The sequence below is a fragment of the Peromyscus eremicus genome, chromosome 6 (genome assembly GCF_949786415.1).
Source record: "Peromyscus eremicus chromosome 6, PerEre_H2_v1, whole genome shotgun sequence".
In the NCBI taxonomy this organism is placed as follows: Eukaryota; Metazoa; Chordata; class Mammalia; order Rodentia; family Cricetidae; genus Peromyscus; species Peromyscus eremicus.
In genome coordinates, this window is record NC_081421.1 from 79,541,509 (window position 1) to 79,565,280 (window position 23,772).

The 23,772-nt window shown below is 46.0% G+C and overlaps 2 protein-coding genes and 1 long non-coding RNA gene across 5 annotated transcripts in view; 1 reads left to right on the forward strand and 2 right to left on the reverse strand.

Moving 5' to 3' along the window:
* Positions 1-895: 895 nt before the first annotated feature.
* On the reverse strand, positions 896-6,390 carry LOC131913424 (uncharacterized). Its single transcript, XR_009379889.1, has 3 exons — positions 5,582-6,390; positions 2,846-5,459; positions 896-1,240 (listed from the first exon to the last, which is right to left on the reverse strand). It is a non-coding gene; the product is annotated as an uncharacterized LOC131913424 (long non-coding RNA).
* Positions 2,153-20,542, forward strand: Dennd2d (DENN domain containing 2D). 2 transcript variants are annotated; one of them, XM_059266046.1, is made up of 12 exons: positions 2,153-2,321; positions 6,581-6,756; positions 7,545-7,657; positions 8,259-8,328; positions 10,165-10,242; positions 11,054-11,194; positions 12,301-12,449; positions 14,683-14,860; positions 18,530-18,571; positions 18,958-19,042; positions 19,459-19,698; positions 20,097-20,542. In XM_059266046.1, exons 1-12 carry the CDS (start codon positions 2,264-2,266, stop codon positions 20,171-20,173), a joined length of 1,407 nt encoding a protein of 468 aa, XP_059122029.1. In that variant the 5' UTR covers positions 2,153-2,263; the 3' UTR covers positions 20,174-20,542. The 2 variants fall into 2 exon arrangements, with proteins under 2 accessions (XP_059122029.1, XP_059122028.1); XM_059266045.1 differs by lacking the exon at positions 2,153-2,321 and adding an exon at positions 5,679-6,012.
* A 2,078-nt stretch (positions 20,543-22,620) lies between these two features.
* The window catches only part of Cept1 (choline/ethanolamine phosphotransferase 1), a 40,876-nt gene continuing 39,724 nt past the window's right edge, over positions 22,621-23,772 (reverse strand). For both annotated transcript variants that reach the window (XM_059266048.1, XM_059266049.1), the window contains exon 9: positions 22,621-23,388. In XM_059266048.1, the coding sequence (XP_059122031.1) occupies positions 23,269-23,388 (120 nt within the window). In that variant the 3' untranslated portion in view covers positions 22,621-23,268. The remainder of the gene's footprint in view (positions 23,389-23,772) is intronic.

A 23,772-nucleotide genomic window follows, 5' to 3' on the forward strand; every position in this document is an offset into this window, starting at 1 on the left:
ACCGCCCGGCCATGAAACTCATTTTATAAAATAATATATAGTCCTAATAAAACACAAACCCAAATTCCACTAAAGCCTGTTTTACCCACTTTCCTCTCCTCTCAGATTTTGTTTCTTCCACTTATTCTTTCTTGAGCTGTAAGTGCTTGTTTTTTCCCCTTTCCTATCGCTCTGCCAACAACAAATGCTTTCTTGTCTTTCTCAGAGAACCCACCATGTTAAACACAAATATCTTTCAATTCAAGGCCACTGAACTCCCCACTCCGCTGTTATTCTTCCTTCTCAGAAATGTAGATTTTTACTTCCTCACACTCCAATAATTTCTAATTTCATTCTTGGCCATTTCCACCTCCATTTCACTACTGTCATTAATGGCTCTCCTGACATTAGTCTAAGTGAAAGCCTCAGGCACCTATTAAAACTTCTTAAATTGTCAGGAGGTGATGGTGCACGCCTTTAATCTCAGCATTCAGGAGGCAGAGGCAGGCAGATCTCTGAATTTGGGGCCAGCCTGGTCTACAGAGTTCCAGGATAACCAGGGCTACATAGAGAAATTCTATCTCAAAACAACAACAACAACAACAAAGAGTTCCTATGTGTTTAGTGCAAAGAATAACCACCTAGTGAATGTCTTTATCATCACGGTAGGAACGGACATGGCCAACTGTCCCCATCCCACCCCCACCCACCCCCGACCAGAGGTCCTATGGTGTTCCCCAGCCATTGTTTCCTCCTTCCTCCCTAAAAGACGGACCGTCCTGACTGCCCATCTATAGGTTAGTTTTGTCTATTTCTAACTTTACGTAAATTGAAGCACCTCTCTTTGGGGTCCAGTAACTCTTGTTCAACATCATATTTGTACAGTATAGGCGTTATATTGCACACAACAGGGGCTTATTTACTTTTATTCCTGCGTAATACACAATTGTACACTTTTGCCATGATTCACCTATTTTCTGTTAATGAACATGTGAGGTTGTTTCCACATTAAGGCTGCTTCAAATAAATTTTTGTTAATCTTCTTTTCCTTGTCTTCTTGGTGCACATGTATTCTTAATCATCTGCTTTTCAAGGAAGAAAACACCATTTGGGCCAATTAAGACACAATAACATCAATATGTTGGAGGACAAGGTGTTCATGAGCAGCTCCTTCTCTTGTGAGAGTTGTATAAGCTGTGGGTCTCATAAGAAAAGGAACTTGGGGACAGCCATGTCCTTTCATGTTCTTTCACGCAAGTATCTGAGGAATGGGGAACAAAAACAAACTATATACTCAAGTGTAAGTTGCTTGCACCCAGAGTAAAGGCAACTCATTGACCCTCTGCTCCTAGTAGTCAGTTTAATGTAAGAGCTGGCTGTCCAGCTCCTTCTGAACTATAGCGTTGAGGAATGTGGAGTCAACTGGGGGCAAGGCACGGAGAGACTGAAGAGGACTGTGGGTCCCAGACATGTTTGTGTGGGTCTTCGCTTCCTTTTGCCTTTTATTCCTGAAACCAAGGTAAGGAAGACCTTGGTAGACACAGAAAGTTCTCGCAGACTCTGCCCATCCCTCTCCTACAGATACCTGCCCTGTCCTGGGAATAAGAGAGGATGCACCACAGAACCCCAGGGGGTGCTTATCACCATGTCCTGGTTAATAACTGCAGTTTAAAGTCTGGGCCTATTTAGAAGTCAGTGGAGGGGAGGAGAGAAGAAAGGCTGGGCTGCTGGGTAGGGTCGGTACCTTAATCCACCTCTCCAGTCGCTTCTCAGGAGTCTCCAGGAAGAGATGATAAAGGAAAGAGAACTGGAAGTAGCCAGCTCTCCAAAGAGTTGAAAGGACAGACATTTAGCTGGAAGGGAGTGAGGTCTGAAAACTCAGCACCTTCTCTGGTTAGTTTGGAAACAACTGGGAGGTACATCTCCCAGTCCTTGCCCAGGAGGTAAGGGTCTCTTCAGGCACCTATCAATATGTTTCCGAAAGTGGAGTTTCACAGAGGGTGGCAGTGAGATGGCACCGCCCCGCCCGGACTCGCGGTCTAGCGCCCTCTGTCACCCTAGGCCTTGAGGCGCAAGGGGGTAGGGTGGGGACCCGGGAAGAGCAGCCAGGCCAGGTGCACCAGGGGTTGGGCAGGAGCCCGGAAGGTGCGCTGCCCCGCCCCAGTCCCCCCCTTCCCGCGCCTCCCGCGTGAAAGTGAAAGTTCCAGGGCCCCCGCGAAGGTCAAGGATTGGGGGGGCGGGGCCGGCGCGGACGTGGGAGCCGGCGCCGGGCACTGGAGGGGCCATGGATGGGCTCGGCCGCCGCCTCCGAGCCAGCCTGAGACTGAAGCGCGGCCACGGGGGTTAGTGCGGGCCACAGCGCGCGGGGGAGAGGGCATGGGGACCTGGGCGCCAGGACTGTAGGCTCAGTGCGGCACTGGGGGCAAGGTCGAGGAGCCGTTTGGGCGGATCTGAGAGAGCTGGGCAGGAGGCAGGTGAGCTCAAGGAAGCAGGTATTGATCAGCAAGTGGACAGACCTGCTGGGTCCGAGAAGAAGCCTGGTGACCAGAAACCTGCAACGGTTGTGGGGCTCTGGGTCGTGGGCCACGTGTCCTTCCATCCAGGAAGCTTGTGGTGCAGCCACTTTATGGCTAAAGAGTTTGGGTTGCCAAGCCGTCCGGGAGGCGCTTCGCTTCCCTACTTAGCTAGCTGCCTAGGACTGGACTGGCATTTGTTCAGTTCCAGGGAGCCAGCTTGTCCTTGCCGATAATCTCGCCACAAAAACTGGTCTCCCCAATACCTCAGCAATGGCCAAGGCGGGGGTGGGGTTTTGGGGAGCAGGTAGACCAGCCCAGCTGTTTTCTCAATCCTGACCTTGAGTCCTGACCTGTGAGATGGGAATCTTTTCCCTGTTCCGGGTGGATGGTAGGGGTGAAATGAGACGTCTCATCGTGTTTCCTTTCTTCGTATCTGGAGCACTGGAATTTGGAAGAAAGGCGATTAGGATTTATTAATGTGTCCATTCATTCAACAAACATCTGTTGCTGTTTATGTCTGGCCAGGGCTATGGCTGAGCTACCACCCCCGGGTTTGCACAGAGCCCATGCTTCTGAAAAGAGGACTGAAAGGATTTTAAGGGTCATCCCCAAAGAGCTCACCCCTTCCAGTATTTGCAAGTGAAGAGGTCAGTGGGCCCCTCTAATAGGCCCCAGGGTTGGAGAGCCCCAGAGTTGAGGTCAGTGCTTCCTTCTCAGAACTGCGGTGACTTGTGACTGCTCTGCTCTTTTTGTCCTTTCTCACTTCTGCCACCCTCCTGCCTGCTCCAGATGTGGTGCTCCAGCTGTGGTTGTCCTTGCATGTGCCCCTTCCATCTGCATGCAAGGGAGGGGTCTGCAATCGCTGGAGCAGTATGTAGGGAGGAGATGTGTCTTTTCTTTTCTTTTTTTTTTCCTGGCTTGGTTTTGGTTTTCTTGGGCTTCCTAGATCTGGGTAATCTGCTGAGTGGCTGGAATCTGCTTCCCGGACTTCAAGAGGACACATTTCAGTTGTTCTCTCGCCTTACCCTTTACATGCAATGGTATCTGGAGGGGCTTCCTTGTGGTTGAGGAACAGGAAGGCAGGCACATATGTGCCTGTTCACAAGTTTAGCACCTGTCAGGTCATATGGGTGTGGCTTTTTCATCTTTTTTGCTATCCTCCTGCTTCCTGGGGGATTTCCCCTTCTGGCTCAGGCAGTTGTTTCTCAGAGTGGGGCGTGTGTGTGTGTGTGTGTGTGTGTGTGTGTGTGTGTGTTTGTGAAAAACACTGGTAGGGAAGACGGCTGCTCTGGTTCTGGGTTGCTAGCACTAGCAGCTCAGCAAAGAACAAACAACTTTTCAGATCAAGGTTCCCCAAAGTCCCCTCTTTCCTTCAGGTGCCTGTGGGAGGGACTTCTTGGTGGAGGAAAGAGTAGAACCAGACTCTTGACTTCCCTAGAAGGGTGGCTCCTTCCTCAATTACAAATGAGGATAAATCCATTCCAGGGCATTAGGGATTAAGTGAGATGCCTTACAGTATGCAGGAATTTGATGCGGATTAGTTCTTCTCAGGCTTTTCAGTGATAACCGCTTTTGAAAGGGGGAGAAGGAGAAGGCACTTTTTTGTTGAATCTCTTGAGCCTCAGCCCGAAAAGTCTAGTTACTTTGCTTTGGTCTAGGATTTCTGACTCTGCTGTTCCCTCATTTCTCCTGATAAAGCAGGAGGAAATGGTGTGAAAATGCTGCCCCAAGGACTTAGGAAAAGACTTATTTCCTGAGGTTCTGGAATGATCGGGAAGACCATTCTGGCTTTGCAAGCTATTTGCTTACTGCCCCACCCCCAACACACACACACACACACACACACACACACACACACACACACACACACACCCCATGGGATGTTGACTATGTAATACACCAGAAGGCCTGAGCCTGAATTTGGAACCCTTATAATGCCCATCTTCTATAGACCCTGTTCATTTTAAATCACCTGAGTAATTAATGCCTCAGTTTTCACTTCTGTATCAGGCAGGTGCAGATTGTGTAAGGAGTCTATACAGGGTACAAGAAAGACACAAAGACTGCCTGGTTCATCCCTCTCACTGATCCAGCTCTCATCCTATTTATGATGACTGGGGCTTCCCCAACAAGTCAGCTTTGGACCTCTGAGTCCCCACTTTTACTGGTGCCACAAAGGCTCATTTTTAGAGCTCTTAGGAGCAGAGCAACAGCCCTTCCTACCATAGCAACACACTCCCTCCCAGAGGGCTGCTAATTCTTTGTAGGAGTGGCAGACACAGGCACCAGATCTTTTTGCTTCCTCCCTCCCCATTAAGCAACTTCCTCGCAAAGGCTCTTCTCTCTCATCCCATGCATTTCCTTATTCAGGACTTTCTGTGAGAAACCTGGGTTATCAATGACTACTTTCCCGCTCTTCCTCAACCTCCAGACACAGCACTGGGTCTGCAGCTTAGGATGTTGACCTGGCCCAACCAGGAGAAAGGCTGAGCAGGGGCTGTGGAGGGGTGAAGGTGCTCTGTATCCCGACTGATGCTGATGCAACCAGTCCCCTACTCTAGGCTAGGGACAATTTCCTGAGTCAGTGCTTCCTTTAGAAAGAGGGAATCTGCTGGAGCCCTGGAACAGTCACAGTGAAAGAGTTCTCTGCCTGGGACATGTTTCAGGGGAAGGGTGTTGCCTTTATAGTTATACTATCAGTATCAGGAACTCTCAGAGGTGGGCTTTGTTCTTTACTTCACCATCAGGAGAAGATCCATGGGGTCTGTCAAGAGACTCCCTCTCTTTCTAGAAGTTATTTAGAGAATCATTGGGCAGGTCTACTTATCTGAATCAGGACAAGGCAGTGGCATCTTGGCTGCAGGAAGTGTCCAGTCCTGTGTTCTTGGTTGACAAGATCCTGAAGTCCTGTGTTTTATAATTCGCCAGTTGGTCTGGTAGGACTTTGCAGCTTCTGATGAGCAACTTGAGAAGTAAATGGAGGGCAATCAAAGATATGGGATGTAAAATACCTATGCTGAGGTGCTGGAGTCTCTGGTCCGATTTTCCAGTCATCCCTCACTGCCGGAGGTTGTAAATAAACTCACCACATGGTCTGCGGCACCGGAATTCAAAGCCCTTAGTCCAGAAGCAGCTGTGCCTTGAGATGTTTGCTCATGACCTTTTCTCTTACCACACCCTGGGGCTCTTGGGAGGAGCCAAGAGCTGAGCTGTAGTGCCAGGATGCTGCCTCTGTCAGTGCCCACATTAAGCTGCCTCGTGGGTCCTTTCACATCCTTCTTGCTCAACGACGGAGTACACAGGATGGAAACTGCTCTCTGCTTTTGGGAGACAGCACATGGTTCAGCTTAATAAAGCTGTGATTGGAGACCAAAGCAGAAGGCACTTTCTCAGGCTTTCTGTGGCCAGCCTGAAGGAGAAAGAACATTCATGCCCCCCAAGCCCAGAACGATGGAAGGACAAGGGGTAGCCCGAACCCTCAGGCTGCTCCGAAATCGCTTACCACGACTTGGAGCAGGTCAGAACTGGATTGCCTACTTCCTTTTTAGGGTGATCCTCTCATGGGCTGTTTCCTCCTGGAGTGCTCCTCCTTCTTTTTCCTTTACATGCTGAGATCCACATGGCCCCCATGTGATCAGGCCAGGAGGATTGCCTTATCAGTTGGCAGAGCTGGGCATGTCTCCTGTGGAGCTCTTGGTATGGTCATAAGAAAATGCCCTATGGGCTCATCTGGTTGTTTAGTACAAATTTACTCCGGGCACATGAAATACTACCAGAACGGCTACCGAAGGCAGGCTGTACAGTGTCAGACATCAGGCCTCCAAGAGCCTACACAGTGTGGCTCCTCAGTTTCTATATCAGTGCTTTCTTTTCTCCCTGTGCTACTCTGCAGTTTCAAGTTCCCAGGACAGGTATGGAAACTGCCCACTTGGCTCTGGTCCTGCCCAGTGACTGGTGGTGCCTGGTCAGGCTTGGGTATCAGCACGGGCAATGTGGCCTTGAGGCATGCAAGTTGCCCAGGTTCTCACACACAGTACAGAATGAAGGAATGGAATACTCAAGGGCCCCTTGCATCTCCGTTTTAGGACCTTCCCAGAACAATCCTCGGGAAGCTGTCCCAGAACCAGAAAGGACCCAGGAACATTCCCTGTCTAGCTTTGCTGGAGGCCAGCACTTCTTTGAATACCTTCTTGTTGTTTCTTTAAAGAAAAAGCGTTCAGGGGATGAATATGAACCCACGATCACCTACCAGTTTCCCAAGGTAAGGATGGAGGAGAGGTGGGGCCTGAGGACGGAGGGGGGAAGACAGAGGTGTGTTTAAAAAGCAGTGGAGTTCTACTCCCTACCACCCTGCCAAGTCTTGAGCTCTGAGTTCACTGCTCTCATTTCCTTTCTCGCCCAGCCCTAGCTTTCTGTTATCACCCAGAGAATCTAGGTCTGACTGCTTTGTGGTGATGGACTAACTGAATCTCTGGAGCACGGAAACCAGCCCCCTGCTCTTGCCCCTTTGGGAATTTTCCAAATTTCACCTCAGTCACCTTTTCCTACAGAAAAGCTCAGCTTCTGCCGGAACTCCTAAGAAGGCATGCCCTTCCTGGTTCTGTGGTAGAAAATCAAGCAGACCCAAGACGCAAACACAGGCTAAGATCAGACTCCCAATGTATTGGAGTCCTCCTTGTCCGATTACGCACTGGGTGAGGTGCAGTGCACCACACTCATCAACCCCTCTTGTTAGCAGCTCAGCAACTGGATAGGTTGCTTCTTTTCTCTGATGTGGCATCTCTCTGATGTCACCCTCTCAGGGTCCAGCTGACCTGTCTAACCTCCTTTTTGAATATGTAAATCCTCAGGATACTGAATTCCAGGCCAAGGTTATGTTGATGTGGCCTAGAACAAATTGTTCTCTCTTTGGGGTAATTCCAGCTAGACCTAGAATGCAGACAATGTGGTACCAGGCAAAGGCACCTTTGTACTCCATGCTAGGAAAGAAGGCTGATAGCCTTCTGATCCCTGCCTCTCTGCCTAAATCCCCTGGCCTTTTCCTTACAGAGGGAGAACCTGCTACGGGGCCAACAGGAGGAGGAGGAACGTCTGCTCAAAGCCATTCCTTTGTTTTGCTTCCCTGATGGGAATGAGTGGGCACCACTCACAGATTATCCCAGGTAACCACTCTGCCTGGGGGCAAGGGTATCAGATTTGAATGAAAGGATAAATGTGTGGCCCTTGTGGTCCCCTCATCTGATGAGAATGCTGAGTTTTTGCCAGGAAAAAAAATTTGCGTAGGGTCCTTTATGCCAAAGATCTTAGTGATAACTTGACCTCTATCCAAAGACGCTTAAGAGTCTCTAACCTATCCTAGAAGAAGTAGTCACTATTTTTTGACTCTGCCACAGGCAGAAGCTGGACTGGAAAGGAAGTTTTTGGACTCTAAGAAGACAATATCATAAAAACATTCTTACATCATGAACACTGGAAGTTGACTGTGACTTCAAATTTTAGATAAAAAATACCTTCTCTGAGCCTTACTTCATCTTTAAAGTGCTAATACTAATTGAACTTCCTTCAGAAGGTTATTTTGAGTCTCCGATGAGGTGATGCATTTGGGCTTGGCACCACTGAGTGCTTAATAAGTGACTGTGGTGATTATCCTCATGATTAATCAGCAGCGCCCCTTTGTCCTCCTCTCCACCTCTCTGACGCGACTTCAGTCTTGTTTTAGAAATCCAGTGAGCAGAGGCACATCATCGGTTTGCTCTCTCTTAGGGAGACCTTCTCATTTGTCCTGACCAATGTGGATGGAAGCAGGAAGATTGGATACTGCAGGCGCCTTCTGGTTGGTGCTACTCAGAACCGCCCCTTCCTCTCTGCAGACTGTTCAGCTTCACAGCTGGGCTTGCCGAAGCCTCGGCTACCAAAGCTCAGGCTCGGTGGCAGTGGTGGTTATAGGGAGAGTACAGCCCAGCACAGGCTGCCATGTTAGTGTCTTTTCTGGAATCCCACAAGAGCAAGGATGTACTGTCCCTCCCCTCCCCTGCCACCAGGCTCTGGCCTGTGCTCTCTCAGCTCAAACATTTCTACACACAGTGCGAGGCTCCGACTGAAGCCTCTTGTAGTCAGTCTACTCTACCCAGACCTGCGTGCCTTGTTCCCCGGAGCCTCCCAGACAGTCTGAGATTTGAACAAGTTTTAATTCTTGGCTTTCAGGACAAGGATTCTCCAGATACCTTTCCAATGCTTTCCTCTCTAGACATTTCCTCGTGGCTAAGACACACTACTTTTTGTTCTCACTGACCTTCAGCTCATGTTGGTCATGAGTCATTAGTGTTTACCTTTGGGTTTCTGGCCCCCAAAGGCTGCCACTCACACCTTCTTCCTCCTTTTCTTCCTTCTCCTTCTCTTCTCTTATTAGCATATACCCGTTGTATAAAAGAATAGAGATTATGATGTCTTCTTATGTGTAATCCATGTACTTGAATTATATGTATTTACTATTCCCATCACTCAGTTCCTTTCCTCCTCCCAAATAGTCACCTTTCTAATTTCATGGTTTTCATTTTTTTCTTTATTTTTACTTATGTGTATGAGTGTTTGACTGCATGCATGTAAGTGCACTGTGTGCATGCCTGCTGCCCATGGAGGACAGAAGAGGGAGCTAGGTTCTCTGGTAGTTACAAATGGTTGTGAGCTACCATGTAGCTGGGAACCAAATCTAGGTCTTCTGCAAGAGCAGCAAATGTTCTTAACCAGTAAGCCATCTCTTCAGCCCTCCTGTCTCTCTCTCTCTCTCTCTTTTTTTTTTGGTTTTTCGAGACAGGGTTTCTCTGTGTAGCTTTGCGCCTTTCCTGGAACTCACTTGGTAGCCCAGGCTGGCCTTGAACTCACAGAGATCCGCCTGGCTCTGCTTCCCGAGTGCTGGGATTAAAGGTGTGCGCCACCCCCGCTCGGCCTGTCTCTCTTTTTTAAAGACTTTATTTATAATTATATGTGTATGATATGAGCATATGTGTGTCTGTGTGGTATATGTGCATATGCATGTGTCTGTGTGTGGGATATGTGCAAATGTGTATGGGTGTCTTATGAGGCCAGAAGAAGGGATATTCCCTGAGCTGGAGTAAAAGGTGGCTGTGAGCCATCCAATGTCAGTGCTGGGCATTGATTTTAGATCTTCTGGAAGAGCACTGTGTATTCTTAACCACTGAGACATATCACTAGCCACTCATGTCTTTTATTTATGTCTTATTTTTCTAAAATCCAAATCTTGCATATTTAATAGAAAACACATGTTTGTCAATCTGTGCATGGTTTCTTTTGCTTTAGATAATAATTGCCAGCTACATCCATTTACCTCAAAATGTCATAATGTCATTTTTCTTGTTAGCTGAATAATACTCCACTTTGTTTATATGACACATTATCTTTATCTTTTCATTTGTTGACAGACACTTAGGTTGGTTGCATAATATGGCTGTTGTAAATAGTAATCATCATCTTTGGTGACTATTTTGACCATTCTTCTGCCTGTTCCATGAAAAGAACCTCTGTACAGGCCTTTCTCCCTCTAGCCATTGACCCCCATCCACAGCACTCTACCTTTTCCCCCCATCAGTCTCATGTGGGGAAAACCCTTGTGGAAGCTGCAGACCTGAAGGAAACTCTTGTCCCTCCCTAGCCTGCCGGTCCTGGCCCTCGCCTTCCCAAGGTATACTGCATCATCAGCTGCATCGGCTGCTTCGCCTTGTTCTCCAAGGTAGGGTTAGGACAAGATTCTTTGGAGCCTGTTAGGCAGGCCTGTTCAGCTTTCTGGCTCTGCTGGCTGCTTGCCTTGCAACTTGAGCCCTTGGTAGAACGCCTTCCTGATAGCCCAGCCAGCATTAAGGATATTGGATAAACCTGAGACAGGAGGGATCTGGGCTCAACCCTATTTAAAGGAAATCTAGAAGGCTGTTCCCCTGCAGAGAGAACTATTGTCCATTCTTTCTATCTTCCTGGTTGGTATGGGGCACAGATAAAGTATAACATGAGAAAATCCTTCATAAAAAGGAGGGTACCACACAAGTCTAAAGGCAAATACACAGTGAAGATCCTGAGATTTACCCTGACTTTGATGAGGCTAGAAGAGAAATTGAGGACTTGTGTTGCTAGGGATAGGACCAAGGCAGAGTCCCTAATTCTGGACATGGCCTGTCTTGGTGGCCCGAAGGACTCTAGATGTAGGAGAGAAACTCCATGGGCTTCTGCTTGGGTGGATCTTACTTCCGTGAATCACAGTGAGGGCTGGTAGCAGCCTCACCCTGATGACAGTCCAGAGGAAATGGGATAGTAATACCCAGAAGGTTAGGCTTCTAGGCTCCTACTCCAGCCAGTGCTAACATGGAAGATGACTTGTTAGGCTTCGCAGTTTTATGTCAGTGTTAGGAGAAGGAAGGAATATAAGAGACAATCAAAAGAAATCTTGGGAAAGTAGGTTTTGTCCATGAGATGGAAGCCAGTTGGTGAGAGCCTTGGGATGTTCAGTAGAATCCCTCTAAGTCTTGCTTCCTGTGGTCCCTCTCCTGTAGATACTAGATGAAGTAGAGAAGAGACATCAGATCTCCATGGCTGTCATCTACCCATTCATGCAAGGTCTCCGAGAGGCAGCCTTCCCTGCACCTGGAAAGACTGTCACCCTTAAGAGCTTCATCCCTGACTCAGGCACGGAGGTGGGTTAACAAGTGTGTGACTCTCTCCCTGGCTGGAGAGGGTAGGCTTCTGTGGGACCTCTCAACGCTCTTCTTTCATTCACCAGGTTAATGTATAGGGAAGCTGAGCCTGGCATTAGGATTATCGATAGAGCTAGAAAGTCACCCAAATTATGCTGCACCTTCTAATCTGATGTCCACCAGTAGCTTCTTACTGTTCAGTCTACTGAATTTCGTCTGTGATCACGTATGGTGCTTAGTTTGTCCCTAGTGTCCAAACTCCCAGTTGCTCTTACACCTTCCCCCTATTCTCTGTGTGTCCTGTATCTCTACCATACAGTCTCCATCTGTTTTACTTCTTATCATTCATCCCCACCCATAAGTCCCCACCCATCTCATGAGGTACTATTGCTCCGAGTCACTAAAGAACTAGAGGCAGCAAGTGGAATTCCAGCCGAGATCTCTGGGACTTTGGAAATTCCATGTGCACCTCTGAACCTGGTCATTCCCACAGAAGAATCAGGGAGTCACTAGGAATTTTCAGTTACTGGAAAAATAAGTATTGAAGGAAAAAATAAGTACTGAAATACTCTGTGTCTGTCAAGATATGCATTTTCTGAGTAGAGTGATAAGTAAAATGAATCTGGCTCCTGACCTTGGGGAGCTAAACGTCTCATGGAGAAGACACACCAGTAAATGTGTACATTAGTAAACACACCAGAGAACATACAGTTAAAGATTAGGCAGTCACACTGAAAGAAGAAGCAGTGTGTAGCATGAGAAAAAGATGAGGAAGTCTTAAGATGACCACAGTGGGCATTTGGGGCTAAGGGATAAGAATGAACTGAGGAGAGCAATGCATGGGAGGCCTGGCCCATGCCAGGCTTTAGGCAAGAGAAGAGCTCTGCTCCAGGACATGTACATGGTAAAGAATGTGGAGACGGGCATGATCCCCAGGCTGGACCTCATGGGCCATACTGAAGATTCCACCCAGCTGTCCTCAGAGCAGAAGGAAGCCACTGGCGGGTGGGCCAGGATCAGATCTGTCCTGTGGGAAGAATGGGATAGGCCTGGAGTGGGTCTGTGACTTTGTATTGCTGAAACCTTCCTTTCTGGTTGCCCCACAGTTCATCTCACTGACACGGCCCCTGGACTCCCACCTCGAACATGTGGACTTTAGTGCTCTGTTGCACTGTCTCCATTTTGAGCAGATTATTCAGATCTTTGCCTCTGCAGTACTGGAAAGAAAAATCATCTTCCTGGCAGAAGGTCTCAGGTAAGCTCAGCCACTGGCTGGCCACACTAAGCTGTGCCCCCAGATTCAAGGGACGATATTGGGGCTTCTTAAAGGCAGTCTGATTGTTGGGTCTGTGTGTGCACCTTCCTGGATCTGCATTTTAGGCCTAGAGAAACAAGTAGTGCAACTTGTCTGGCCATCCCTAAACTTGATTGCTGCCTGGCTATAATCTAAGAAGGACATGGAGTGTATCTGGTATAATACAGGCAGGGCCAGCTAGGGTGAATGCAGACATGATTCTGCCCTTGCACGGCCAGGCTGAGGGAGGGAGGAGGGTGGAGAAGAGGACAGGAAGCTGTGTAATAGCATGGAGGACAAGCTCATCTACACATTTATGAACTCATTCAACAAATATTTATTTGCATGTCAGCTGTTTGCCAGATGCCGAGCATTGAGGAGATAGCAAGAAGACTGTTTGCCCTGAAGGAGATGAAGGGTTATGTATTGGTTTTAAGCATAGGTATTGAAACCAGCAGACTGACTTTCAAATCTTGTTCTTCCACCTTTAGCTGCAGTTCGCTTAGGTCAGCTTTTTAACTTTTCAAGTCAAGATCGCCTTATCTGTAGGATGAAAATGATTGGATTTGCTTTATATGGTTGTGATGAGGATTAAAGGTGATGGTGCACAGTGGTGGACACCCAGGACACCGCCAGGTGCAGACTGGTGAGGACTACCTTCTACTCTCTGTCAGGTCCCAGTTGAGTTTATACCTGTGTGTAGAAGCAGGAAGGTGTCATGTGTTGATGGCTACCTTTGAGAGAATTCAAGTATGGAATGGATGTGGGGACACATGTGACAGGCAGAGAGAAAAAAATGATAAAAAGAGTAGGGGATTGACTATGTAGTCCTGGATGACTTGGAACTCACAGAGATCTGCCTACCTCTACTGACCGAGTGCTGGGATGAAAGGCCACCACAGCAAGAAGTAATAATTTTGAGCTGAACCCTGGTACTGTCCTTTGGGGAAGAAGGAAAGGAAGCTGAGGAAACCACAGAGGATCAAAGGAGTGTCATGAGTTCCAGAAGAAAGAAAGCTCGGCAGGGATCAGGGATCTATGTGTTTAAAAACAGTAATGTCAGCAACAACCCAAAAGGAAAATATCATAGGCTAATTCTTGTGGAAGGGGGCATCGTTTTTGTTTCAGAGGAGGCTCTTCTACAACAGGCCTATGTGGAAGAAATTTCTGTGGCAGCTGGGGCTCAGGCTCCAACTAGGTTCTTTCTCTTCTGATCAGCGTTTGGGGTGTGAAGGCTGCACATTACCTATCAAGAGAGTGAACTTTCTCCAGGAAATATCAACACTTCCTACTTTCTTCCCACATGGAATTTTCAGAAAATAGAGGCTGGTGCAAGGAGGGGACTTCCAGACAGCCTCATTTTTTTAGCGAGGCACTCAGAGACTTGGTCTTTCTAACTCAGGAAGTGCTAGCTTGATACCAAGGTTTCCGCATCTGTGTTTTTATTGGCCTTCGATGTGGTGCAATTTGGCTGGAGAAGTGAAAAGCCATGAGAGCTAGCGGAGAAGAGGGAAACCAGAGTGGGGCTGTGTATGATGGGGTAAGGAAGGAGGCTGAGTTGTGACTTGGATAATAATGACATGGGGAATCCTTGTAGCAAAGTCTTGAGGCGTCACCTCTGTGGGACTTTCCAGAATGTTTGAGTAGTGGTTCCTGGAACCCAGGAATTTCCCAAACTAACTCAGGCACCAACCTGGTAGCTTTTAGTAACCTCAGATGGCTATAGGAAGCCATAAGGGGACATGGCTGTGGGTGATGGTTCTGCCTCTTCACCAAAGTCTGGTGTTAGCTGGCTTGTTCTTCACTATGCTGTGAGTTCTTCAAAGAAGGGCCAGTGTTATTCTTCTTGTTATCCCTGTCCGTTGCAGAGTAGAGGCTCACTCATATCCTGCTTACATGAAGACATGTCTTCTGAGCCACCCTTGTTTTTAGCCAGTAATGACTTGGGAGAACTAGCTGGGAATAGAGATTAAAGGGGGCCCCACCCTGGTTAGTAGGGCCTCGCCTTTCCTGATTTCTACCCTTCTCCTCTTAGCAACAAGTAGCTACAAGCTCTATGATCAGCATGGCTTCTAGACTTGAATTTTTTTTACCCAGCATAGGAACATTGCCAGGAGCTTCTGGAGGTGTGGGGCTCTGAGCCAGTGTATAGGAAGAAAAGCCGTGCTGACCCATTCTCTGTTCTGTGTTCCAGTACCCTGTCTCAGTGTATTCACGCTGCAGCTGCTCTGCTCTACCCCTTTAGTTGGGCACACACGTACATCCCTGTGGTCCCCGAGAGCCTTCTGGCCACTGTCTGCTGCCCCACCCCTTTCATGGTTGGGGTACAGATGCGCTTCCAGCAGGAGGTTATGGACAGTCCTATGGAAGAGGTAAGCTGCATCAGAGAGTACATGGTATACAGCCAGGAAGGCTTTGATTTGTATCCTAGCTCTGCGCCAACAGCTGTGTGATTTGGGGCTCATTACTTAATCTCTTTAAACCTGAATTTATCAGTAATATGGGAATAACTGTTTCCAGTTGCAAGAGACTGAGGAAAATGACATGACTATGCTACTAGCCTGGCACTTGAGTGTTCAGTGAATGTTGGATCTCTTCTCTTGAATGATTGCTTTTCAGAATTAGGAAGCAAGATGTTGCTTATTCTGAGTTCATGAGACTATCCTATTAGCCCATTATCCCTATCGGGCAGTCACTTAGGTGATCTCTCAGTTCAACGAATGATCACAGCTGGCTTGTGCAACACACACCCCACTGGGATTCAAATTCCTTGGAAACAAGCCCTTTTGTAAACTGTCAAGTCTTGAAAATGAAGAGATTTGCAACAAGTACCATCTTTTTGAGTAGCTCAGAGCTCACTGGGGTAATGAAGATGATATAGATTCAAATCCCCTTTGAATTTGCTGCTTCCTGTTTCTTGGTAATAACCCTGACACAGAAGGGGTTTCAGCTGTGTAATTGGGCACTAATCACATACATCTACCCCCAAAGCTGGACAAACAACTTGAAACATGTGCTCTGATCTAAGGACAGTACATCACTATAGCTGAATACAGGACTGCTTGGGAAGGTCAGCCCTGGCTAATCATTAACTCACTGTGCAGAGACAGGGTTACCTATTGAGGCATCATGATGCAAGCACTAAGGAGGCCCAGAGGTAGTTCTAGTGGGAGGATTTCCCCTTTACATAAGAGGGTGGTAAGTTCCAGCAAACCTACTTCGTAGATGAGGCAACAGTGGAACTCAGAGAGAGGCCAAAGCCCTTCTCTAGAAGGTGCTCCAGGGAGGGAGAGGAGTAGGCTGTTTGCTTTTGTTTCTCCAGCTCTTGTGCTGAGTACACATGCCCTATGAGCAACCCTTAGCCTTATGATTAACTGGAGCAGGGTATCAGCCCCACTTTAGCAATAAAACCTAAAATGTCTCAACTCCAGAAGTTATGTAACTTCCCTCCTCTGAAGCTGAGGCTCCTCCCGACAGTCAGGCAGGAGGACAAGTGAAAGCCAGTACAGCTCTGGGTTTTGCTAGTTAAGAGCTTTTGCTTATTTTATTCCTTTGCAGCTGCTCTGAGAAATGGGCAAAACTGATAAAGGAGGAAGTCCATACAGGGTGCATGCATGAGTGCACTTTGGGCATAGTGCAAGGTTCTCTGATTCTCCACATAAGCTCTCTGAAAGAAATTACTCCATACACAGTATAACCAAAATACTGAAAAGACTTCTGGGAACAACCTCAAAAAATATTTATGCATACACTTCTCCTCGCTCCCAAATGAACAGCTTTCCTTACATGAAGCATTCAAACCTATGTATACATGTTGTTTCAGGCCTGGACTAGTTCAGCTTTTCCCCTCGATGATGGATAATTACAGTGTAGGCTGTGTTTTGGCAAATTTTCCAGTTTCTCTTTCCTTATATTTGAAAGTAGGGGACATGTAGGGATCCTTCATTCTATTGTCAAGACCCAGGTAGGAAACTGAACTTAGGGACCCAAAATAGTCCTTAAATGGCAGCACAGGATTTGGAGACCTATGATTCATTTGGTGACCAAATCCCTGTCAAATGGTAGAGGTCGATACTGTCGTTGTTGCTGTTTTTGAATGTTAGTTTAAAAATAGTACCAGTTGGTTGTACTATCTCTTGCTTATAGGAGGTTAAAGTGGGAGGATTAGGGTTCAAGACTACCCTGCACTACATAAGATTCAATCTCAAAGCAAGGAATAATTTCACAGAGTTTTCAGACATCAAAATCTAATCATTTAAAATATTTTAATTTAAATATTGGAAGTGGTCCAATTACCTAAGAATACTCTGAGGAATCAGCAGCATGGCTGTTTTGTGTTGTGGGTCTAAATTGCAGGATTCTCAGGCTGTGTCGTGATGGTCCAGGAACTTGGTTCTGTGCTGGTCTCATTTGCAGCCGGTACATGCATAGCCCCCCTTGCTTCTTTCCCTTTCCCCTTCCTGTTGACCCTGGGCTCATGTTCTTCCTTGCTGAGTTTCCTACTGGAAGGCTCAAGGCTGTTATTAAGCTATTAATTAATTGAATCCAGGCCAACAGCATGCTAAACATGTTCTCTACCATTGACCTCCACTTCCAGCCACTCTGAGGGAGCTTTCAAGAACTCTAGGCAGTTGTACATAAGAGTTGTTTCAACTGCAAAAAGATCAAAACATGGCTACCTCTGTCCAGTTCTCTGTTGAGTAGACCATAGGACAGATGCTGAAGGAGAGCAGGACAGAAGACCACAATTCAGGCGTGAAAACTGGTCTGCTATTTCTCAGCACCATGACCTCTGGGAACTGTATGCAATGGGGTGCACTAAAGAAACTGCTCCATGGTACGGTTAATGATTTTATTGTAGATATGAGAGAATTGCCAGAGGCATCTAGAAGACTCCAGAGCAGAGACAGAAAGAAGTAGACTAAACAGAGTCAGCATATTGAACATGGGCAGGGCTAGGGAAGCAGGAGAGAATAGTGGAAAGAGTGAGATGGCAAGAGATGGAGAATAGAACATAGCAAGACAGACAGACAGACAGACAGACACACACACAGAGCAAGAGCAGAGAATAGCTGGGTTATAAGATGGATGAGTAGCTGGGGGAGGGAAGCCATGAGCTTAGGCTGACGGTGAGAAGGCTAGTATGTTAGTGTGCAATTTGAAATGTGTAATAGGTACTTGTGATATGGGCAGCATGGGCTTTTGATATGCTCATAAATGCCACAGATAGCCATAGGTCCCTTCTGCCGGAGGTAAGGGAAATGACTCCTTTTGGCAGATGGAAATGGATTTCACTATTTCCTGAGGAATGCTGGCTTTTATCTAATCACCAGAAATCCTCCTGGTAGTCTGGGCTGAGCTTGTGTCTGGATATTTGGACTGCCTTTTGGAGTTTGGAGTTCCTTTGGTTCTGACATGAACTTCTCTAGGTTTATCTCATCTACAAAATAAAGTAGTACCCGCTTCACAGAACCATTGCTAGAATTAAATAAAATATGCAAAGTGAGTATTGTGTATATGCCATGGGCATGCTCTGCACTAAGGAAGCAGTTTCTATCATTTCTATAGTCAGTGTTTACTTTTATCCTTTTTTATAATTAATATGATGATGATGATACAGGGTCTCTGTGATGATGGCAATGATGAGGACAATGATACAGGGTCTCTCTGTTTAGCCCATTCCAGGCTTGGAACTTAAGGCAATCTTCCTGTTTGCCTGGGATCCCAGAATGCTAGGATTAAAAGTGTGCACCATCATGCCTGGCATGATCAGTGTTTTGAGTGAATGGCTATGGCTATGGTTTCCCCATATTTACTTCCCTTCTATTGTGACTCTTTCCTTAGCTCCCTTTACACACACACACCCCATTTCCTACCTGGGGGATTAGATTTCTAGGAAAAAAATTGAGAATGCCAAGCAGGAAATGAGAATTACAAATGCTGATGTTGCTGCTACATGGGCTTCAAGTGTAGTCATGGGCAGAAATGGAGTTGGTAGTTGAGGTCCATGAAGAGATAAAGTCATTCTGTGTTTACTTCAGGTCCTGTTGGTGAATCTTTGCGAAGGAACCTTCTTATTGTCGGTAAGTGTCTGCATTGAGGGCACCTACAGGCCTGCCACCAACACAACCTTTTGGGTCTCATCATGTCCCGCTGATCTCAATAGACTCTTTGAGAAAGAACTTGTGCTATGTCTTCCTCTCATGAGGCCACAAGCAAAGACCCAGATGCCTTGCTGATTGAGGCGGTCAGCAACAGTGTCTTTTGAGCAAGCAATATACACTTGTGGGGATCCCTTGCTCATGCTTGAATTCAAGCTGGAGGCAGAAATGACTTCTGTTCCTCTCTGTGGAGCAGTGGTTTGGAGTGGGGTAGGGGAAGAACTCATACATTCCTCACACTCTCCTGGACCCCTTCCTAACCTCCTGACCAGAATGCTTGACCTTGACGTAGCTCTGTTCTCTTCTAGGTTGGTGATGAAAAAGACATCCTACCACCAAAACTTCAGGGTGACATCTTGGACTCTCTTGGTCAGGGGATAAATGAGCTAAAGAGTAAGTTCTAGGATCTTCTTTTATTTTAGGCTTCCCCAGGGAGTTGGAGGGAATTACTCTGTTTGTTTATTAATAAACTCATTTAGTAGTTTGTGTCAGGGGACTAGATCCTGAATATGAGACTTCGTTTCTTTTCCTAGGGAATGGTAGAGAATCTATACCCAGTTCCTAGACTCCTATTTCTTTCATTTGGTGAGACATGGTCTCAAACTTGTGGCAATCCTCCTATCCCAGACTCCTGAAATTTGGTATTATAGCTGTGAACCATTCAAGTGTCAGGCTTCCATTTCAATCAGTTATTTACTAAGTTGCCTCCCCTGGGAACTTCTGGACAACAATGGAAACTATACTTTGAGGTGAATTTGGGCCATTTCACCTTTATATTGCTCTATGATGGGCCTTTCTGTCTCCTGCAGCTTCAGAACAAATCAATGAGCATGTTTCAGGCCCGTTTGTGCAGTTCTTCGTCAAGACTGTGGGCCACTATGCCTCCTATATCAAACGGGAGGCTAGTGGGCAAGGCCACTTCCAAGAACGATCCTTCTGTAAGGCTGTCACCTCCAAAACCAAGCGCCGATTCGTGAAGAAGTTTGTGAAGACACAACTTTTCTCCCTGTTCATCCAGGAAGCAGAGAAGAGCAGGAATCCTCCTGCAGGTACACACAGCCCCACCAACTTCTCTGCAAGTATCTCCTGTAAGAGGAGTCCTGTCAGTGAGGCTCAATGGAAGTAACCAGAGAAAAAGCTTCAGGGGCTGGTAGAGTTGTCCGTTCATCACTCAGCAGTCTGGGTATTCTGAAGCTAATTACTATTTGTAGGTCCCCTTTGGGTCAGACTAAATGTGGTGTGGGTCTAGAGATTCTGGCAGCTTATGGGTAGGGGAGAATGTGGGGCCTTTCTGGATTTTTGAGACAAAAATTCTCATTAATAGCCTCGGTTTGCCAATAACTAGGATTGTAGGCATGTAATTCCACACATCAGACTTCAAGCCTTTTGAGAGTACTTATCCCTAAGCTCGTCAGTCTGCCTAACTAACACCTGTTTGAACCCACAGGCTATTTCCAAAAGAAAATACTTGAATACGAGGAACAGAAGAAACAAAAGAAATCAAGAGAAAAGACTGTGAAGTAAAAGCCATGGTGAGCAACAGTGTCTACAGCTACAGGCCAATTTGGACTTTGGCCCTTCTGGTGTGACAGGATCAGGGAGAGCCCCTCAGTCCTGGAATCCATGGCTTCCTTCCAACTGGCAATCCAGTCCTGCTTCAAAGCGGTGTCTGAGTTTGGGATCCTTGGTGTCAGGGTTTCTCAGAACTTTGAGAACTCTCACCCAAGCTCAGAGAACTGTACTCAAAGCTGCAGTTTTAGCAGAATGGACACAGTGATAAACAGTAGTACAGTTGTGGGTGCTTGATTAGAAGTTGCCGCCAATGCCATCTCCTGGGAACCACTGTTATAGAATCCTCACCAGAGAACACTGTTGTGGCCCAACAACCCATGTACAAAAAAAAAAAATAGTGGTCTGACATGTGAGGATGAGAATAAAGATGAAAACCTTGTTGTTTGTCAATCTAGGAGGCACTGCATGGGAGAACAAACTGAACTAGACATGGAGAAGGGCCTGGCCACACTAGGCTGTTCGGAATCACAAAATCAGGGGTCAGCATCTCCACTTCTAGTAGGAAGAGTAAGAAATCTTGATCAGAGTGGCCACAGTATAGTAGTCTTTGGTTCTAGTCAGGTGTGCTTTCCAGCATTCTGAGCAGAGACTGCTAGGAGGAAGGAGGCAGCTTTGGCCTGACAAGTTAATGGAGAAATCCCAGTCAACAGAAGCCCTTGAAGGCTACTTCATGACTTCCATAAAGAGGCTAGACTGCCCATAACCAAGCTAGAGATAGTCCTTTACCTTCAGTCTTATGCATCTCACCTCAACTGCTTATTAAGGTTCCAGTACCACTCTCTAGCATTGACATTTTCCACCTTTACAATCCAAAGTATTTAGTAGTTATCTAGGCCCTTCTTTTTCTATACCTCCCTTCATAGTTTGTTTAAACCTATAAGAAAAATATCTTGTCTTCTAGAATTCTATCTTTGAAATGTTTTCCCTCCCTATTTTTCATTGTGGCCTTCGGAAGTTTCTGAATTCCATACAAAGAATGCAAATCATGTGGGGGGTGTAACAAGAGGCAGAGCTACAAAATGGAAGTTTAAGGGATACACTATGATTTGGGGAACACAAACATCTACTGCAGGTGGTAGATGTCCACATGCCATGCTTAACTGTAGTTCTGCAGCTTCTAGGAATCATTATCTTTTTAGACGGTTTATAGAAGTGGTCGCTAAACCTAGTTAGATCTTGAAAAGTTTCAGACCAAGAACCAGAATGCTGTTAAGGCTGTGAAAATAGTGAGGCTCCAATATAAGTCTACCAAATTCCCTATGAACGTGGAGTACGTTATAGTGGCATAGCCTATAATCCCAGCATTCAGAAGGCTAAGGAAGGAAAACTGAGAGTTCAAGGCTAGCCTGAGCTACTATGGGACCTTGTCCAGAATCTACCTTCCCTCCTTCCTCAGAAAATCCTGGAAATGTTTTCTAAAAGCATCCACATTGTTGAATGATTCTCATACTCTAGTAGGTAACAACCAGGGCCAGCTGAGGCTTTCTACAAAGCAATCACTGGCCTAATGGTGCTGATGTTATCTAGGACCAAAGGAAGCACACGCATGACTGCTTTTCAGATTCCCTCTATGCTGAGAAAAAAAAAATACATGTATTTATTTCAATTGGCCTTGAGTACCTCTGTTTATAGCTTTGGTATGGTCTAGAAAACACCAGCTAGAATTCAGAAGATAGCCTAGATTCCATCTGGAGTACAGCAATGATATGTGACAACTGGTATTTCATTTAGCCTCTCCAGGCCTCAACTTCCACTAGGTATAAACAACTGTTAAATATCTGCTGAAATAATCAAATAAAACAATAGATGTAACTGTACTAATGGAAGATTACCTGTCCTTTTCCCTCCTCCTTTTTCTTAGATTATCTTTATATCCCACCACCCTGCCCCCCACCCCCCAATTTTCTGAGTCTTGTGTAGCTCAGTCTCCCCTAAAACTCCATAGTCAAGGATAACTTGAACTTCTGATCCTCCCCCTGCTTCCACCTCTGAGTGCTGGGATTCACTACCCTTTGTACTTCTTTATACTAAAGAAACAGAACATCTGGATATAATGAAAACAAATGTGATTCACAGAGAGCATTCAAACAGTAGTCTAAATACCAAAAAGGAGAGTGCAAAGTAACCCACCACCACACCATTCTGGACAATTACTGAAATTTTGGAGAAGTGACTGAAATATAAAGAACCTACAGGAGAGAAAATGGACAAAACATTTTTCCATTTTAAAAGATTTAACAGTTTCTACAGTAGAGTGGGCAAAGGCACATCATGACAACACAGCTGACCATATTTCCTTAACTGTTAAAGAACAGAAATAAAGTTTGTCTCAATTTAAAAAATGACATTTAAAATTTAGTTTACTTTTCCCCTGAATAAAACTGAGAAAAAAGGCTGGCTCTGAGATCATATATTTATTTAAAAAAATAAAATGGATTGACAAAGTTACCACATTATCTGCATGCTAGCAAGATTTCCCAAGCCCGTGAGAAACACCATTTCTTGATCAATAATAAAATCACTTCCTCAACAATGTACAGACAGGAAACTTTTCCATCCAAATTTAACGTCTTTATCACTGCTCTCACCTCACAAGCTAGTAGGATGTATGTCACAAGCTGAGCTCCTTACAAAAGAAAGTCTGAGAAGACAATAAACAAGGCGTTACTAAAAGATGATGATTTGTTAAAATTATAGAGCAACCATCTTTTGGCCTGCAAAAATTTTACGACAGAATCACCACTACTGGGGATGTGCTCCTCTGACCATGTTAGTCTGAATTCAGGATAATCACAAACACATGGCATTTTCCCTGCATGCTTTCTGGAGCCAAACCCTGTTTAACAACTTGTTCAGTTTACAGGATGGGACTTGAAATTCCCATTCTCAACAGGACAGTTAGGGAGTATTACCAGTGACAAAGAATGAAAGTTATATAACATTGATTATTATAAATTACATTTGTTCTCATTCACTCCCATTCTCCTTAACATGTTTGGATTCTTTCCTGCAGAAAACATGAGCTTAACAGACCCCCAACCACATCATTAGTGATGATTAGTGTGCGCTGCAGAGGCTTTAATTCTGAAGACATGTATGTGCAGGTGAGATGCAATCTGATTGCAGACACTGACACAGTAACGAATCAAATCAAAGAAAGAGAAGACCTGGAAAGAGAAGAGACGTTTGGTTAGATTCTCAACATGTGCACAGGCCTCCCTAAACTTCCTAAGCGGACAGGAGGGTGGCTTCTGACTGTCTTCTCTCCAAACTCACCTTCAAATTCATACAGCTGAGTAACATTGCCTCCTGGTATCCTTTATAACTAAGAGTTAACAAATCTTTCCTTAGAAGGACAGTAAATATATCAAGCTTTTCATTATTTATTTTATTTGAGACAGAGGCTCCCACAGCCTAGGCTAGCCTCAAACTCAGAATGTAGCCGAGGAAGATCTTCAACTTCTGATCCTCTGGCTTCCAGTTCCCAAGTGCTGGGCTCACAGGCATTGCCACCATGCCTGACTTTTTAAATATGTTGCTGAGAATCAAAT

What these genes read in the sequence shown, in the direction of transcription:
- Dennd2d (XM_059266045.1), top strand. Translation starts at nt 5,925, where the DNA reads ATGCCCCCCAAGCCCAGAACGATGGAAGGACAAGGGGTAGCCCGAACC. An exon ending in CTTACCACGACTTGGAGCAG is followed by an intron (nt 6,013 to 6,580) that starts GTCAGAACTGGA and finishes TCTCCGTTTTAG; the next exon opens with GACCTTCCCAGAACAATCCT. An exon ending in GGGGATAAATGAGCTAAAGA is followed by an intron (nt 19,043 to 19,458) that starts GTAAGTTCTAGG and finishes TGTCTCCTGCAG; the next exon opens with CTTCAGAACAAATCAATGAG.